The sequence below is a fragment of the Lotus japonicus genome, chromosome 4 (assembly GCF_012489685.1).
Source record: "Lotus japonicus ecotype B-129 chromosome 4, LjGifu_v1.2".
Lineage (NCBI taxonomy): Eukaryota > Viridiplantae > Streptophyta > Magnoliopsida > Fabales > Fabaceae > Lotus > Lotus japonicus.
Window position 1 is genome coordinate 76,039,703 of NC_080044.1, and position 18,258 is coordinate 76,057,960.

At 36.0% G+C, this 18,258-nt stretch overlaps 2 protein-coding genes across 2 annotated transcripts; both read right to left on the reverse strand.

Annotated features, from left to right (window-relative positions):
• Positions 1 to 144: 144 nt before the first annotated feature.
• LOC130713376 (dynamin-related protein 4C-like) lies at positions 145 to 1,808 on the reverse strand. Its single transcript, XM_057563147.1, has 2 exons — positions 1,572 to 1,808; positions 145 to 1,515 (listed from the first exon to the last, which is right to left on the reverse strand). The coding sequence occupies exons 1-2, from the start codon at positions 1,806 to 1,808 to the stop codon at positions 442 to 444; spliced, it is 1,311 nt and encodes a 436-aa protein (XP_057419130.1). The 3' UTR covers positions 145 to 441.
• Positions 1,809 to 8,415: 6,607 nt separating this feature from the next.
• Positions 8,416 to 10,947, reverse strand: LOC130713739 (dynamin-related protein 4C-like). The gene has a single exon (XM_057563535.1). It carries the CDS (start codon positions 10,668 to 10,670, stop codon positions 8,640 to 8,642), a length of 2,031 nt encoding a protein of 676 aa, XP_057419518.1. The 5' UTR covers positions 10,671 to 10,947; the 3' UTR covers positions 8,416 to 8,639.
• Between the last annotated feature and the right edge of the window lie 7,311 nt (positions 10,948 to 18,258).

Sequence of the window (18,258 nt, forward strand, 5' to 3'; positions counted from 1 at the left end):
CTATGGGTTAATGTCAAGTAACTCATGCAATGACTATCATTAATTTAAAATTTCATGAGTTAAAACCTAGGTCATTGACTGTTTCCCATTTAATCATCATTAGTAAGAGTTAACTTTCGTTATGTAAACATTACCCATGCAAAATTCAACATAACCAACACGATTCAATTAACAGAACTGTCAATCATACAAAACAACATCAACAGAACAAGAACAAAAAAGGAAACTATCAAACTACCAAGACCTAAAAATGGCCGGTAGACCTAAAAATGACCGAAACACGTTTTGATCATAACACGGTCAAAAGAAGAAACATGAAAACAACCTTCAAAATACATAAACCAAACAAAAAAAATGGAGACCCTCAAACTGCTAATACTTCCAAAACGACAGAATAGCTGGATTATAGGCCAGGACACCACCAAGAACATGGGAACATCACTACGAATTATCACCATAACTTCCAATTCTGTCCAGGATATTTGCCACAGTCTCCTTGCTTTGCCTGAGGACTTTCACACTTCTGTTCAGCTTTTCTCTCTTCCCAGAAATAGATGGAGACTCCTCCAACAGCCTCTCAATCCCACCGTCCTTTGGAGACATGAAATCATCGCAAATCTCATTTTCCAGCTCATGGTCAACAAGGTCTTTGATACTCATCCTTAAATGCAATGCCATACAGTCAATCAGCCTCCTCTGCACAATCTTCCAATAAGCTATCATTCTCACCTTCAAATCAAAGGCTTGACTTAGAATGTTGGGGTGATCCCTCAAATAACCAACATCAATTACCCCGACACCTTCAAGCCATACTATTGACGACAGATTTTTAGTAGTGTCCAATACTTGATTCAAAAAAGAATCTCGACGGGATATCAGCTTATCATATTCCTGCGAGTACTCAGGATTACAAGTGTAATCCGTGTGCTTCTCCATTTCTATAGCTTCCAGCACATGTTTGATTGAATTTTCCTTCTTCTTAGCAATAACTTTCTTCCCTGCTCTTCTTGTTGAAACCTGAAGCTGATAATAGTTTCCCGAATGAAGCATTAGAACAGAAATCACGACAGTTTCTAGATAGTCCCATACTTTTTCAACAAAATCAATTGGTTTATCTGCAATCGCAGTTACTTTCCTCTGGAGTATAGTAAGAAAAGCAGATCTCGGCATAAAGTTTGGTAGACCAATCAACTTGGCTTCCTCCAGCACCTTTATCTCTTCCATCAGAAAATCCTTGGTAGGATCACTTGCAGGGCAATTGTGAAGATCACTTGCGCAAGAGTCAAGCATTTCCACCAAGCGAGCAGTGCAATGCATATGCTTGTCTTTCTCTTCAGAAAACTCCCCAAAATCTCCTGTTAGAAGAATCTTTCTCAGAGAATCTTTAGACAACCCAACAATATGCATGAAAGTAGTCATAGCATCAGCGATTGATGATAGGTTTTGCCATTGAACTCCAAAATAAGTTCTGGCTTTGGAAGAGGGTGGTTTTGTAGTCTCATAATCAAAGGCACCCTAGTGCAAATGCCTTGGCCACGGGGTAAGCTAATACCAGCAAGAGATTCAAGGACACTGGACTTCCCTGAAGATTGGTCACCAACAACAACAATTGTGGGAAGTTTTATTCCCTCCTTAGCAATGTTGAGACGCCTCAGGTTTTCAACAGCATCAAGAACAGGGCGAATTTTCTCATTGTAGGAGGAAACTATTGGGGCAACAACAGCAAGAGGTTGAGGCTGTTCATCAAGGACTAATGCAAGTGAGTCCTCACGTTGATTAGCAGTAGAAGCAGCCTTTTCTGATGCCATTTTTAGTGGACACACACAGCACACAGGTGATACACTGAGAAGGTGCAAAATGAATATAATTAGAACTGTTTGGCAAGGTTAAGATTAGTGGAGCTTCAGGTTAAATGCACAGTAGTAAATTCCTATAAAACAAAACCCAAGCCTAAATAAAATGTAATAATTCAAGTATTTCCAGTGGTTTATTAATTCTTTGTTTTTTGGGTTAATTCATCAACAGTAAGTAAATGACACCCTCCACACACCTGGCTCTCTGTCACATCACATGGCATTTTATATTTATTACTTATTTCTATTTTCTTCCAACTCTCTCCTTTTTAATTATTTGATTGTCTAAACCCAAAAAGGGTGTTCAACAAACATTGTTGATCCTATTACCTTAATCCTGATGGATGGTGGAGGAGGAGCGCTTGACGGAATGATGAAAATGGTGATGGTGACTGAGAAGAGAAAGACTTGAGAGACAGAGAGAGTGTGGCCTGGGCCTGTGGGTGGACGGTTTGTCAATTTGATTGTGAGATTGAGAAGAACTGAAGAAGCATTATTGAAACTTTGCCAGGTTTGGAAATGGAATGAAGAAAGACATATCCATTATGTGTTTCTTTTGCTTGGTGAAGAAAGCTGATTTACGAATATCTAGGGATGCTTGTTTACTTTACTTTACTTTACTCGTTTCAAAAAGAAAAACTTTACTCATGCATTACCTTCTCGGCTTCTAACAACTGTTAGAGATTCGATTCTACTGGGCTGGCAAGGGAACTACAAGAATAGAATTCCTGTTAGTGGAGTTTATGGTCCCCTCATATCAGGTTTCTCTATTGTTTCTGCCTGGCAGCACTACTTAATGTCTTTGCCTTGTAGCTTCATCTGTTTATCCTAGTTTGTATCTAGTCTTTGGGCCTTGGCCTTTTTTAATGGAACACTTCATTGATAAAAAAAAAAAGACATGCCTGAAGCTTGAGCAAAAGAAATGGGCATTGTATATGTTTGAACGTCTAATTTAAACCCTCCTCGCTAACTCATCCCTAGCCATGGTTATTAAAGAGTCTGCAGCAACTCTAAGCTCCAGATAGAGGAAGTAATTGTTGTTCTTTGTCTTGCATATACCTCACTGTTTGTAGTGCTCCACCTCTTTTGTTGTATAGGTAGTTGGTGGTCCTCTTTTTTTAGTAATGGCGTGACACTCAATGGTTTCTTGTAGAGTGGCCTACATACATACTACATACACACCGTCTTCCTCAATCTTTTTTTCCTAACAAAGAGAGAGGAGATTACTGGTAGAAGATCCATCTGCGCGTTGAGCGAGAGGCAATACAGGCTCTGTCCCTCAACCTGGAGCTACCAAAACGTATACAATACTTATAACAAATGTTCCTCATCCTCAAATCTCCGTTCAAGGTGGCAGCACTGGAAGTTAAATGCCAAAAACTGAAACCGTTCAGCAAGCTATAAGGTCTTCATGAATAACAGAAATGAGAAAAGTTGAATTACATTTCTTTAGCAAGCGATGCAGGTACAACCATTTATTGCAGCCACCGAGTTCTTTGCTTGGTTTATTGATACAATAGCTGTGAATAGCATGGATTTTCTCCCACATTGAACTGACCTTTGCTCCCAAACATGAGATTATTTCCAGTGTTAAAAATCAGAGCCAGTGGGTGCTAGCAACTTACTTTGCAAACTTTTTAAATCTGATTCAATGTTTAGCATTGATCAAGTTTCTGATGACATATTGCAAAATGCCTCCGTGGTTGCAGTAAGCAAGTTCAAAATGTTTAGAAGACATTGGTTACTTTTTTTCCCTGTTTGCTTAACTTGCTATATAATTTTCAAAATTATCATTTAATAATAGTCGAAGAATTTTGATTTATTTTTAGGAAATTTGAATTATTAATATTTAATTGGTTAAAAAAATTAAACATATACAAAATAAGAAATAAAAGTTGTATTAAAGAGTCATGAATGTAGTAATAATTGTTTGGTATTGATGATTCCATTTATTAATTTATTAACTTACTTGAATTCAAATTTGAAAAATATTATTAATATAAATTATTTATAGTTTTTATAGAAATACGAAAAGAAGAAAAGGAGAAGGAAGAAATAAGTTTAGAAACAATAATTATTAAATAGTGAATAGGAAAATTGATTTTCCGTTTTAGTGTTGATATTTTGCTTTAATTAGCAATAATGAATAAATTGATGAATAATTTTGAATTTTAATTTCGACATCTAATTATTAATTACACTAATTCTATTTAATGTCTAAGTTGACTAATTTCGCATTAATCGGAAATGAATTCAAAAATTCATCATCTTTCAAATTTGAATAAATTCATACAAATATTTGACTGCGTTAATATTATTGCACGATTTTCCAATAATGGCATACCTTTGTAAAATTATTATTTTGTTGGCAAATTACAAAATAGTTAAGGTAAAAGTATATAAATTATATGCATGATTTTATAAATCTAATATGATGTGTTAATATTATTTCACATTAGTTTTTCAGATGAATTGATCATTTTGACTATATAAATAATCTTAATTATATTGTGTGATACATTTAAAGCAAAATTTTAATGTTAATAGGGTAGGGTTAGCATCTGAAGAGGAGAAATGGTTTAAATAGGTGGTGATTGGCTGAACCGGTCATTTTAGTGATATATAAAAGAGACATAATCCTTAAATATATATTCCATTTGAGCGAATGTATTTTGACACTATGCCTATCATAGCCATGAATTTTCTCTGATTTAAAGTAAACTAAGAAACATCACAGAAGCTGAAATTAAGAAAAAGGAGAAGAAAATCTATGGTACACATCTGGCTTATGTGTTGTGTTTTGCATCCTTCTTTAATATGTTGTGTTTTTCTTTTCATTAATTCCAGTTGGGACTAGAACCTAGCATAATTACTGAGTTTTCCTTTCTTGGTCCTTTTATATAAAGCCCCTCAAGTTTGCAGCCCTTGAATCTAGGATAGTGTTTTTAATTAGTTAAATGTTACCACTCAAGCTACCCCATTAGTAAAAAAAAAAAAAAGTGGTTGAAACTACCTTTGTGTTCTTCAGGTCTGCAGAGAAACTAAATGTGGCCCAATTCAGTCTTGAGTATAAGTTTTTTCCCTTTAATATGAGGATGATGGGAGAAACTACAAACTTTTCAAGGGAAGGTGGTTGCATAGAAGGAAATTAGGAAAGTGACGATGCTGGACATGTTGCTTGGTTATATTTGTCTGAGATTTTGATTGGAATAGGTGGGAATGTAAGCAATGCAATAGATGAGGGTACTTTGGTTGTCTTCTATGTGTTACTTTTTAATGATCTGATACAGCTACTAGGTAGAACAGGTACGACTCTCTCCTACTAATCTTCTCTGTCATACGAATCTACCACCGCCGCAAAATCTTTCCTGGAGATTTCGAAGGACAACTCGCTGATAAGCCCTTAGGATCTCTACCGAAATTAACCTTAACCCTAAGCTTGAATAACTGAAGTTATTGATTATGGTTGCTATAAAAAGTGGGTTAAAATGCACTATCTGCCATGTCCGGTCAAGTATTATTCTCTGCCTGATTGTTTGGTGTTGTTGCTTGAATTTTCTGAATGTCTGGGTCTTATGGCTTCTCTGAATGGAACCATCAATTATGTTGCTGGCATTGTAGTGGCAGTATGCCACATTAGAATTGGTGTACTTGAGCTGATTAGTATTTTGTTGGTCTTTTTTAGAATATTGCAACCAAGTGCATGGTGCTTATTGATTTGCTTAATTTTATAGGTGTTATCTTATATATTTCATCAAGTATGATCTTCATGCTTACACAAAGTTGATTCTGATAGTCACTGAGTTTTGCTTCTTTTTTGTACCTCTTTGTCCGGATTTAAATATTAATTAAATCTATATCTAAATCTTATTGTAACAAATATTAATTAAATAAATTGTAGTTGGAGCATTGTTTTAATTTTAAAAATTTTATATTTAAAAAATTAATAATATAAATATATGAGGTACGTTGGGATCCGAGAAATAATAATAAAATAATGAATCATTGTTGGATTAGATTACTCAAAAAAATTCAACGAAATCAATGATTTATACCCCGTGCATCGCATGCAGATGTTATCCATTGCTTGGTTACAAGTTGTGGAACATGAGTTCAGTTTGATGAAGTATTTGATAGAATCTGCCACAAGCACAACTTGGAAGGAACATCTATAATTCACCTCCGTCATATTCATGATAATCATTATGACATACGAATATTTGGTGATGATGAGATGGAGATAAATTATGTTGACCCTAATCATGGAGAGCCTGCTGGTCGTGACCTCATATGGACAACAGATTTAACGCGTGAACTTTGCAGGTGCGATAAATGATTGGTATGTTCTTTATTCTTCCATCTTAATCCTAAAATTGTTTTAACCTTCAGTATTGTTAGTTTTAATTTTCCCGTAACAACCTATCCCAACTGGAGTACTAGAAGATCATTTTGCACACCGCCCTACCTTGATTAACATGATGTTGCCAAACGACTATGTTACCGAGTGGTTTTTGAATTGGGACGAAACGAGCTACCCTAAATGCATGATAGACATCGGGTGGTATGAGTATTGAAGGGCAAGCAGGTTTAATTTCACCGATCAGTTGAGATTTTTCAAGCTGCAAGCGCCTGATACTTTTCAAGTTGTAGTTGTTCGAAACCCTTGAGTGTGTGGCGGTTTAATAGTTTCAATTGAAGTATGTAATAACTTTGATTCTATGCTTCTTAGCGTATTGTATGTTTCTTAGGGTATTGTATGTGTTGATGTTTCCTGTTTGTGTACTTAGTTTTGACATTGTGAAAAAATAATTAATGTGAATATATGAGTAGTTAAGATCTGATAAATGATAATAAAATAATGAACCGTTGTTGGATTAAATTAATCGCAATTGTTTCAACGAAATTAATGATTTAGAGCCCGTGCATCGCACGGGTATAATCACTAGTAAATATAAAGATTTATAATAATTATATATAATTTTTGTACTTTTTGTATATTTTATTTTAAAAATCACACTGCAACAGTCACGACCCGCATTGCTCGCATCCGCAGCCACCGTAGAAGCAACTATGACAACAACCTCAATTTAAAACCCTACGATTGACGACTATATGCCTTCCCTGTCGGCCTTCTACTAACTTCCCCATTCTTATCACATTTTTAACTTTTGATCAGATTTAATATTAATATAAAGGTGATAATATTGGTTCAAACTTTTTCCAAGTATGTAATTTTTAATGTGATAAAGACTTTTTATGTGTTTGAGTTGAGTGTTTAATTGAGAATGAGACATATTTGTCATTACAACAAGTTATGTACGCCACAACACCGCAATGCCCGCAACAGCAGTGCCTGCAACCGTGACCGCAACTCAAAACCCTAGGTTAGACGTCAGTTGTGGACAATTAGGCTTAGGTTTAACCTTGTCCAGGCTTCACACAAATCCTGGCTTCGCCACCCGTAGATGGGAAGATTTTGAGAGAGTGTGTTGTGTTTGTGTGGAAATGAACATGAAGAGATAAGGGTTATGTAGTGGGGTGGTGGTTTAGTTTGAAAATTAGTGATGATGAGGTGGAAGTGGAAGGTAGAGTACTGTTTGACTTGAAGTGGTGTTGTGATTCATCATGACCAGTAATGATATATACACACCTTATTTTTTAAATGCTCCATTTTCACTTCTTTTTATTTCTATCTCTTTTCTCTTATCATCTATCACATCTCATACTTTCTCTCTCTTCCTTTTTTTTTTCTTTTTATCTCTTTCCTCCTACCACCTTTCTCCAGTGTGGAGATAACATTATTCCATCATGACTTTCATCCTATGTGTTTGGAAGAAAATGAAAGTGGTGATGGGTGTTTCGTTTAGTGTAGGTAATTAGGAATTAGGATGAAAACTTTGATGGTGATCTTATATATTTTTTATATATTGATTTGTTTATATGAAAACTTTGATGTCCAAAAATTGGTAAAAGCTAGAAGGAGACACTTAGACTGTTATTTCTTCTAGTGCTTCTGCTGCATATTTTACATGTAGCAAACACGTTTTTGTAAAAATTAATGGGAATTTCATTGTGTTACGATCTTCGCAATCGATAACCTGGCCTTTCGTTTTCGATGATTGCACATAGTAACTTTGAACCTCAGAATGGTGCAGTGATATGCATAGACATTAGACAGCATAGTAATCTCATGGTTAATTTGATTTCATAATTGAAGCCATGTATTGAGGACAACTCTCTTTGCATTTCATCCTGGCCTTCATTAAACAGAAAAGTAGTGGTATTTTTTGCATGAATTACATTGGAAAGGCCTCAACAAATGGAGTGGAACAATCTTAAAGGGTTGCCAAATTAGAAACTTGGATACTGGAATTTAGTGCATTCAATTTTTGAATAGGATTAAGCAAGCACTACTACCATTTAAGTTGATTATTAAGGTTTAGTGATTCCAATAACTGACTCGTCATTGCCTACTTCCATCCATATCATTAGGTGCTAAATAAAAGAAAAACATACAACACCATGGAAAATTCAAAATAACCAACATAGATCGATCAACATAGTCATCAATAACATAGAACAAACAAGACCATAACATGAAGTCTTCCAGAATTGACCGAATCAACATGTGTCGATCATAAAAACATCAAAAGACAAGAAACATCAAATCGACCTTGAAAATAACACAACCAAACAAAAAAAGAAAAGGAGAACGGGACACAAACAAGATGGTAGAATAGCTTGGTTCAGAGGACGGGACACAAACAAGAACATGAAACATCACTACTAATGATCACCATAACTGCCAATTCTGTCCATTATATTGGCAACAGTCTCCTTGCTCTCCCTGAGGACTCTGACACTTCGGCTCAGCTTTTCACGCTTCCCAGAAATAGAAGGGGATTCCTCCAAAAGCCTCTCAATACCACCACCAATTGGAGACAATAAATCATGGCAAATCTCCTTCTCTAAGTCATTGTTAATAAAATCATTGATGCTCAACATTAAATGCAAGGCAATGCAGTCAATCAGCCTCCTCTGGACAATCCTCCAATATGCAATCATCCTCACCTTCAAATCAAATGCCTGACTAAGAATCTGGTGGTGATTCCACAAATGACCAACTTCAATTTCCCCAATACCTTCAACCTGAACTTTGGATGGCCTTGGATCAGTATGCAGCACTTGATTCACAAAAGCATCTTGATGAGATATCAGCTTAGTATACTCCTGAGAGTACTCAGGGTTACAAGTGTAATCAGTGTGCTTCTCCATTTCAATGGCTTCCAACACATGTTTGATTGAATTTTTCTTCTTCTTTGCAATGAGGCTCTGTCCTGCTCTTCTTGTTGAAACCTGAAGCTGATAATAATTTCCAGAATGAAGTGTTAGAACAGAAATCACCACTGTTTCAAGATAGTCCCATACCTTATCAACAAACTCTATTGGCACAAATGCGATTGCCTTCACTTTCCTCTGAAGTATAGTAAGAAACACAGTTCTCGGCATAAAGTTTGGAAGACCAATCATTTTGGCTTCCTCCAGCATCCTTATCTCTTCCACAAGAAAATCCTTGGTCGGTTCACTTTCAGAACATTTGTTGAGATTTTTTGCATACTTATCAAGCATCTCCACCAACCTTGCAGTGCAGTGCATTTCTTTCTCTTCAGAAAACTCCCCAAAATCTCCCATTAGAAGAATCTTTCTCAGAGAATCTTTAGACAACCCAACAATATGCATGAAAGTAGTCATAGCATCAGCTATTGATGATAGGTTGGGAGGCAATTTTTCTAACTCAGATAAATTGCTTGCAAGCTTCTCGTTGATTTTCTTCACAATCTCTGGCAAAGTTTTAGATATGATCGTAGCCTGAACCTGAACAAGCTTTTGAGCTAAAACTGGAATACCCACAATGGATTTGTCTATTTTGGAAAGAAGAGGGTGATTCTCAAACAGCTTCAATTCTTCAATTCTTGCTTCCTCATAAGACTCTTCTCCAATGCGATTTCTGACACATACATAGCCCAGACCAATGTTAACATCATCAGCAGTAACCTTCTCTAGCAAGCCTTCTGGAGACTTATCAGCCTTTGTAACCACAGCAAGTGTCCTCAAACCAGTTTTGTCAACACTCTGTGACATCCTAATGGACTCACAAGTAGTGAAATCAACAGTGGCAGAAAGAACATTCAAGATGATGCTTTCATCAGGAGTAATGTACTCCATGATAATATCCTTAATCTGGTCATAAATATTCTCAGGTTGGCCATGAACAGGCACCCTGGTAATGCCTGGAAGATCAACCATTGCTAGATCGGGAACACCATTCTTCTTCACCAGAAGAGTCAAAGGGTTGTTGGAAATCCCTTTGCCAGAACCAGCAAGCTCCTCAGTGGCAAGGTTTATCGCTTCAGAGACATGTGCTTCATCGGTTGATATGGTTTTGCCATTGAACTCCAAAATAAGTTCTGGCTTTGGAAGAGGGTGGTTTTGTAGTCTCATAATCAAAGGCACCCTAGTGCAAATGCCTTGGCCACGGGGTAAGCTAATACCAGCAAGAGATTCAAGGACACTGGACTTCCCTGAAGATTGGTCACCAACAACAACAATTGTGGGAAGTTGTATTCCCTCCTTAGCAATGTTGAGACGCCTCAGGTTTTCAACAGCATCAAGAACAGGGCGAATTTTCTCATTGTAGGATGAAACTATTGGGGCAACAACAGCAAGAGGTTGAGGCTGTTCATCAAGCTGGACTAATGCAAGTGGACCAGCACGTTGGTTTGCAGTAGAAGCCTTGGTTTTCTTTGCTGAACTCATTTTTAGTGGAGACACTAATAAGGTGCAAAATGGATATAATTAGAACTGTTTGGTATGCTTTATCAAATGCATATTTATAGTGAACAAGAGCTCAAATGAAGGGTCGTTTGGTATATCTTGAAGAAAGGAAGCACTTAAGTTGAGCTTTTGTGGGGAGTTGTAATTACAGCTGAGCTCTTGCCTCTTGGGGTCTTCTAAGTTTAGGAAATCAAATGGTTCCTCGTAAATGCATAGTTGTAAGTTCCTGTAAAACTCTTACATTAATTAATTAAGGTGCTAACAAAATCCAAACCAAAATGGAATGTTAACAGTTCAAGTATTTTCAGTGGTTTATTAATGCTTCTGTTTTTTTGTTCAATAATTACTGAATGGAAATCTCATGTTAATCTCGTTAAATAACCTAATGACATGTTGAAAATGCAAAATGATTTGTTACTAGTTATTTCTGTAAATATTAGCCATTGATGCCTGAATCTCCTTAAGATTAACAATTCTTATGCGTTTAATTCTACTAGTACTACATTGCTGTTAATGTAATTGTCTAATTTTGTAGGTATAATAATGAATAAATGATTGTATTGCAGCTTTTTTTCTTCAAAATTGCAGCTAATTATACATAATTTATTTTGTCATGCTTATTGGATTTTTTTAATTAGAGCATGAAAAATATATCGTTGAAACTCTTTAACTTTTTATTTTGTCGAGTGATTTTTCAAACTCATAATTTTACCTTAAAAAATTCGTATTATGCAATTCAGTTGTCACGTTCAATTAGCACTTGTAGCAGTAGCCTTGGCACTACTCTTTGCCAGCTCTAAACATTTTCCGGACAAATGCAAAAATGAGACAAACAGAAGATGCAAACTGAATACACAGATCGTTTGGTATGCTTAAAATTAAATAAGTGGACTATCTAGAACTTAGAGGGAAAATAAAGGGTGCTATCTTGAAGAAAAGAAAAAGAAAGCATGCACATTATATTGATTAATTAATTGATCTGTTAGGGTCTCCTAAGTCCGAAGGTCAGATAAATTGTAACTGAAGGGGTCCATCATAAATGCCTATAAGTAATCGCTCCAAATTTGTTGATGTATTTATAGGCATCAAACTTAATTTACCCTCTTGCCTATAAAAAAAATACTTTAATTTACCCTCTTGAAGCCCCTCCATACTTCATCATCATTGACAAAGAGAAACACTAACACTGATGAGAAAATAAAATAAAAAGAAAAACTATTCAATCTACATTGGAAATCCAGTGAAAATTTTGGACTTAGACATAAATGTCTAAACACAAAAGCTTGGCTAGCTGACCATGTGACCACACCATAATTCCAACTTTTACCAAAACTTTGTAGCTATAGAAAACCAACACAAAACTTTGGTGTATGGTAGGTGTGGCTTCTTATTGTATTGTGGTCTGCGTATAGTTGATGTCTAATCAATCAATAAGAGTAATGATGTATACATACCTCATTTTTTAAACATTTAATTTCCACCTCTTTTTGTTTCTATTTCTCTCATCTTATCATTTATCACATCTCATACTTTCTCTCTCTTACTTTTTCTTTTCTTCCTATCTCTCTCTTCATTCCACCTCTTCCACCTCAAATGAGAGGTGTGTAAGTAACATTATTGATTCAATCCCAATATGTGCACATATGCTACAGTGCTCCACTTCTTTTTCACCTTGTACACATAAGCTTCTCATGATTCTAATAAAGTAAAAACATTGAAATGAGGGTATACTCATTTCTCAATCACTGATTTAATGATACTGTGTATGTTTGGTTTTCAGTTTGAAAGTACTTTCATCTAACGATGGTTCAACGTCTTTTTCACGTTTAGGACATTAGAATGTGTGATATCGAATTTCAATGTTTCAAATAGACTTTTAAACTGAAAACCAAACACTATTGTGATTGTTTTTCATTAGGTCACTGTTTTCCTTTACATTGGAAACAGTAGTGTAGCCCAATGTTGTTTGCTCAGCTTGGATTGAAGTTTTAAGGATATAAAAATGAATATAAAAGAGGAAGGATTTTCTGTTGAGAATTCAAGTGCGGAGTTGGAGTCCCACATTGGTTAAGTATGGGTGAGGAGAAGACTTTATAAGGTGTGACCCATAAACCTAATGTCTTAAGGTTTTGGGTTAAGATGTGGTGTCCAAGATCTCTTTAGCGTCTCCCCTCAGACTTGGCCAATGGGTCCTCGCCGTGACTCTCCCCAACAAGTGGTATCAGAACTGATGGTTCGTGGGACCATGGTAACGGCTCCTTGTGTTGAAAGTCTTCCTAACAGTGTGGCTAGGCGGCGGGTTCTGTTGAGCAGCGAACGACAGTACAAAGGTGGATATGCTTCCTCGTAGGGGGGCCATGATAATGTGGAGGTAACTCGCACTTGAAGGGGAGATTGTTGAGAATTCAAGTGCTGAGTTGGAGTCTCACATTGGTTAAGTTTGGGTGAGGAGAAGGCTTTATAAGATGTGACTCATAAACCTATTGCCTTAAGGTTTTAGACTAAGATATGACGTCGACATCTCTTGGTGTCTTACTCCTCGGCTCATGAGCTCCCCTGTCTCCCCAACATTTTCTAAATCACTATTGTATTTTTTGTTAGGGTCTCAATTTATTATGGAGGATCCTTTTTTTTGGGTCAAATTATGGAGGGTCGTCTCAAATGATGTTGGTTGCTTGTTGGGCCTTGGGAAGGGGTGATCTATAACTATAAGAGATAAATGGTGATGTATCAACTTGGTCCAACAACACCAGGCTTCGTAGTTAAGGATGCTACTTTCGACCAAAAAGAAGGATGCTAATTTTTTTTTTTAACTTCAAAAAAGGATGTTAGTTTTTGTTTGCCCAGCCTTTTTATGTAAACTATAAAGCCAGTTCTGGTATGTGTAGGCAAAATGAGGGTGGCAAACGAATCCATAACTGTATTGATACTTCACTTCAAGGCACTACTTTCATTCTTTTGTTTTGGTCAACGTCACTACTTTCATTCTGAAGGCAGCAACACTAGGATTGAAATTGAAATTGTGGTGATGAATGATGATGAATCTGAACTTTTTTGTTTTTGGATTTGTATTTGTAAAGGATGGGCTTGTATGGGCTTTATTTTTCCAAGGGCCCATATTAATCTGTAGTACCAAAGGCTTGATTTTTGGGAGAAAAAAAAAGTGTTAGGGCATGCTTTACTATTGTGTATTGTCCAAAAAATATTATATAAATTCCCAAATTATAGTTCAAGTGGTAATTAGTAATTACTATGGACATAAGGGTTGGGAATGGGAAAATTCATGGATCGATCCTGGAGAGTATAATTTATCTTTCCGATGTACCAAAAAAATAAATTTTAGTTTTCAAAAAATAAAATGAAAAAAAAAGTTTCAAAGGAGTATATACTAATTTCAAAATTTGTTCTTAAAAATAATTCCTATTTCAATTTAAAAAATTAAAATCCCAAAATATATTGGAGATTTTTTTCTTATTTTTGTTTTTAATTCTTAATTCATAGGTTTTCAACTTTGTAAAATATCCCCGTCAAAAAAAAACTTGGTAAAATATCACGTTCAATTTGTATTTTATTTCTTCGTTTGAAAAAAATTATAAATTCTCTCTGAAAATATTTTTTAAACTCAAAAAAAAGAGAAAAAAGAAATCAAACAATTCATTATTTTGCTCCAGAAGAAAGGTATATGGGATTCATCGGTTTGAATTCATCATTGAGAAAAAAAAAATTGACATTAATGTATGGACTAAATTTTTTTTTTGGTACATCAAAAATAATTACACCATTATTTGAGCTATCATTCAGAGACATGACTAAAAATAATTAATGATATTTTCCAATTTTTAGGGACTAATCTGATCATTTTTTCAATGACTAAATTGATCGCGTTTTATTTTTTTATGAATGAGAATTGAAGGACACAATTTCTAATATTTAAGCACTAATTAGACTGATCATGAATCTTTTAGAATGATCCCATAATTTGCAAGAGCTAAAGTGATTATTTATTCAAACTAAATTAAATAATTGATAATATTCAATTGCGTGTGAGGAGTACCGGCCCACACAACCATTTTTAATTAAAAGTGACTTATCTTAGCAGTCATTCTGTTGTTTAGCTGGCTAATTATGTTTTTATAGTTTGGAATTTGAGACACTACATTGCCAGTTGAGTCTTTAATCAAAATATAATTAAATTAAATAATCAATAACAAGTGGGGTTCTTCTTTTCAAAAAAAAAAACAAGTGGGGTTCTTCTACCCCCACCAGAACAAATCATCATTACGTGTGTGTTTGGATTAGCGTTAGCAGAATTGGATCTGGCCAGAATTGAATCTGGAAGAATTGGATCTGGTAAACGTGAGTTTGAGTGACGTGATTTATGTTTGGATACATTTATCAGGAATTGGATCTGATAGACTTGAATTGGATCTGTAAAAGGGTGAGGGGACAATTGGATCAGCATTGATGCTGAAGCAACAAATTGTTGTGTTAGGATGGATCCAATTCTGGGGCCAGAATTGGATCAGCATTTAGCATCCAAACATCAATGGAGATTGGAAAATCACGTTTGAGGTCTTTAAACGTGGATCAGGCCTGATCCAACGTGCATCCAAACACACCCTATAGCAAATTATTGCAATGATCGCCATCTTCAAAATTTATGTATAGAATATTGTTACAATGTGAACCCTTGCCATGTCATATTATCAGTGTCCTTTTTTGTAGATTTGATTTAAAAAGCAACAAGAAAATTAAACTCTCTTTTCTTTGTCACAATCATGGTAGAATACTGGAGTTTTAATTTAATTTATATTGCTTACTAGTTCTATCAACTAAATAATTTCCTCATCAACATGTTATTCACAGTGAGATGATGTTTCAGTATACTAGTAATTTAAGCCAGAGTGATAGCAAATGATTCAAAGGGTGTGTCCAAAGCGGTAAAAATAAAATAGATAAAAAGTGTTGTGAAGCACTTGGACTATCCCCAAGATGTTTTCTTGTTGGAGAGTTGCTTTAGTTACATGCATAAACTACAATTAAGAAAAGCTCAAATGATTATATATATGTATTCCCCCTGTATAGTGGTGAGCTATGGTTAATACTGACTAGCTTCATGTAACTATATATAATAGTATTAATTAATTATCTTCCTATAATGGTTTAAAGGGAGATTCACAAAGATATCCTGAACGATCGTTATTTTGCTTGGCAATAAAATTATACTACATATATGTAGTCTTGCCATATGCCAACACAGGAAACGATTTTACCCCAAATTTAATTAGATTTGGAACAATAAGCATGTCATCACAATATTACAGAGGGAAATGTTGTTAGCTGTACCTATACATGTTGTTGAGAAGAATTCTTCAAGTATGTGAACAAGAAGAAAGAAATAAGCTCTCTTATTTTTAGTGTTGAATTATTAAAAATCTTAAATCAAATTTGAACTTGCTGGATTGACCCCAAACGTTTTGGGCCGATCTGAATGAGTCGGGTCGGGTCAATTTCGTACTAGTTTGGTTGACCTGAATGGGTTGAGGAAATATGGGCAAATGTAAACCCTTAAAAATAGTTATAAACCTAAATTTATAAACCCTTAACCCTAACAGAAGGGGTCGGACCAACCTCATCCCTAAAATTAGCTCTAAACCATACTTGAACGAGTCGAGCCGACTCTGACCAACTTGAAACATAAAATCACTCATAAATCTTTAACCCTAAATCCGACTTGAACAACCCAACATTGATCCGCTCGACTCTTTGTCGACCAGACCCACTGACTCGACGATTATACACCTACCCTTATATCGGTCATAAACCCTAAAATCAACCCTTAACTTGACCTAGACCCTAAAATCAACATGAAACCCCAAATATGACTTGCCTGAATTGGTGCTGACATGCCTGGCCCTGTGGTGACCTATCCAACATGATGCGGACCAGACCGACCCGTCCAACGCCAATGCGCGCTGACTCGCCCTTAGCCTTAAATCGGCCTTAATCCCTAAAATCGACCCTAAACTTGACTTGAGCCCTAAAACTGTCCCTAAACCCTAAATCTGACCCAACCATTTTGCCTGCCCAACTAGGCGCCGACACACTCAAATTGGTGCAACCCTACCGACCCGGTGCTTGTCCGCTCGACCAATCGTCTGTCGACGCCGATCCACACTGAACCCTTAAATCGGCCCTAAGCGGTAGGGTTAAGGTTGATTTTTGGTTTCAGGGTGAGTAGTGGAAGTTTTTTTTTTGAAAGTCAAAGAAAATATCATTACTAGAAGCACAAAGGATGCTCAAACCTAGTGTAGAAAGTTTCAAGTTACAAAAGGAAAATGGAAAAATCCATCCCAACAAACATGTCTGGTGGGTCGCACAAGTTGATGTTTGGTCGAGCGGGTTAGTGTTGAGTTGGGAAGGTCGGCGTTGAGTCGAAGTGGTCGGTTCGTGCGAGTTTGGGACTGATCAGCGGGGTCGATAGTGAGTTGGGAAGGCAAAATGGGAGGGTTTGATTTAGGTTTTAGGGTCATATTAGGGTTCAATTTTAGGGTTGATGCCATGTCGGGCAGGTCAACACCAATTTGGGAGGTCAAATTTAGGGCTTAGGGATTATGGCCGAAAAGGGCTCCTGCATTAAGGGTTTTGGGTTGATTTTGAGGTTCAAGGTGTGTCGGCGTCGAGCCAGCGGACCAAGTCGACGTCGAGTCAATCGGGTCGGGTTTTATACCTCGCTCTCTAGTGTCTCCTAAAAAGTGTAAGTGCAAATATAATCACTCAATTACATAAGGTGCCGGTTATTGTTTCACTGTTGTAAAATTGGTAATAAAGGAATGGTGAATTTTGTGGTGCCTGTGGGAAAATGTGGGTGTGGTGCCTGCATGTGGTCTGTCAAATAGAAAAAAGACATGTGTCAATTATTATATCAAGTTTTTTATTTTTCATCAATTTCCGTTTTTTTTATTAATTCAAAATAATTTGTGATATTAATTTTAAGAAGGGTTTTTTAGCAATTGTTAGAAAGTTGCCTCTGATTAATATCAACTTTTACCATGAGTGAGATTTAGTTTGAAGATTGAAACAAGTTTCAAAAAAAAGTTTGAAGATTGAAACTGACATTGATGGTTCATATTCTATTGTTCTTGATTCATCCTCAACACACGAGTAAACCTTAATCTCATACTTCTTCATCTTTCAGAGAGGTGAACCCAAATATCACCTTTTCATCTTCGATTTTGGTTCTTTTTCACCGATCAAGTGCTGATTGAAACGGCGTGTTTGTGGATCGAGTGCTATTGGTGGTTCATCTTCCTTAGTATTTGAAATCTATTGTCTCTGCAACTTCTTCTTCTTCTCTCCCTCTGATGCACAAATCCAAACTTTAACATCAAAATGGAAGACCCATATGATAAAATCTGTGTAAAAGCGGAGGCAATGAAAAATCCGAAACCCAAGTGCGTGAAAAAGGGAAAAAGAAATGGGTCTCTGAAACCCCCAAATTAACAATTGGAACCCTAATGCACAAATCTAAAAATCCAAACTTTAATATCAAAACTAAAGACCCAGATGA

Coding starts and splice junctions, on each gene's coding strand:
- LOC130713376 (XM_057563147.1), bottom strand. CDS start 1,808: ATGGCATCAGAAAAGGCTGCTTCTACTGCTAATCAACGTGAGGACTCA. Junction 1,516..1,571: donor AATCTTCAGGGAAGTCCAGT/GTCCTTGAATCT, acceptor CATTTGCACTAG/GGTGCCTTTGATTATGAGAC.
- LOC130713739 (XM_057563535.1), bottom strand. CDS start 10,670: ATGAGTTCAGCAAAGAAAACCAAGGCTTCTACTGCAAACCAACGTGCT.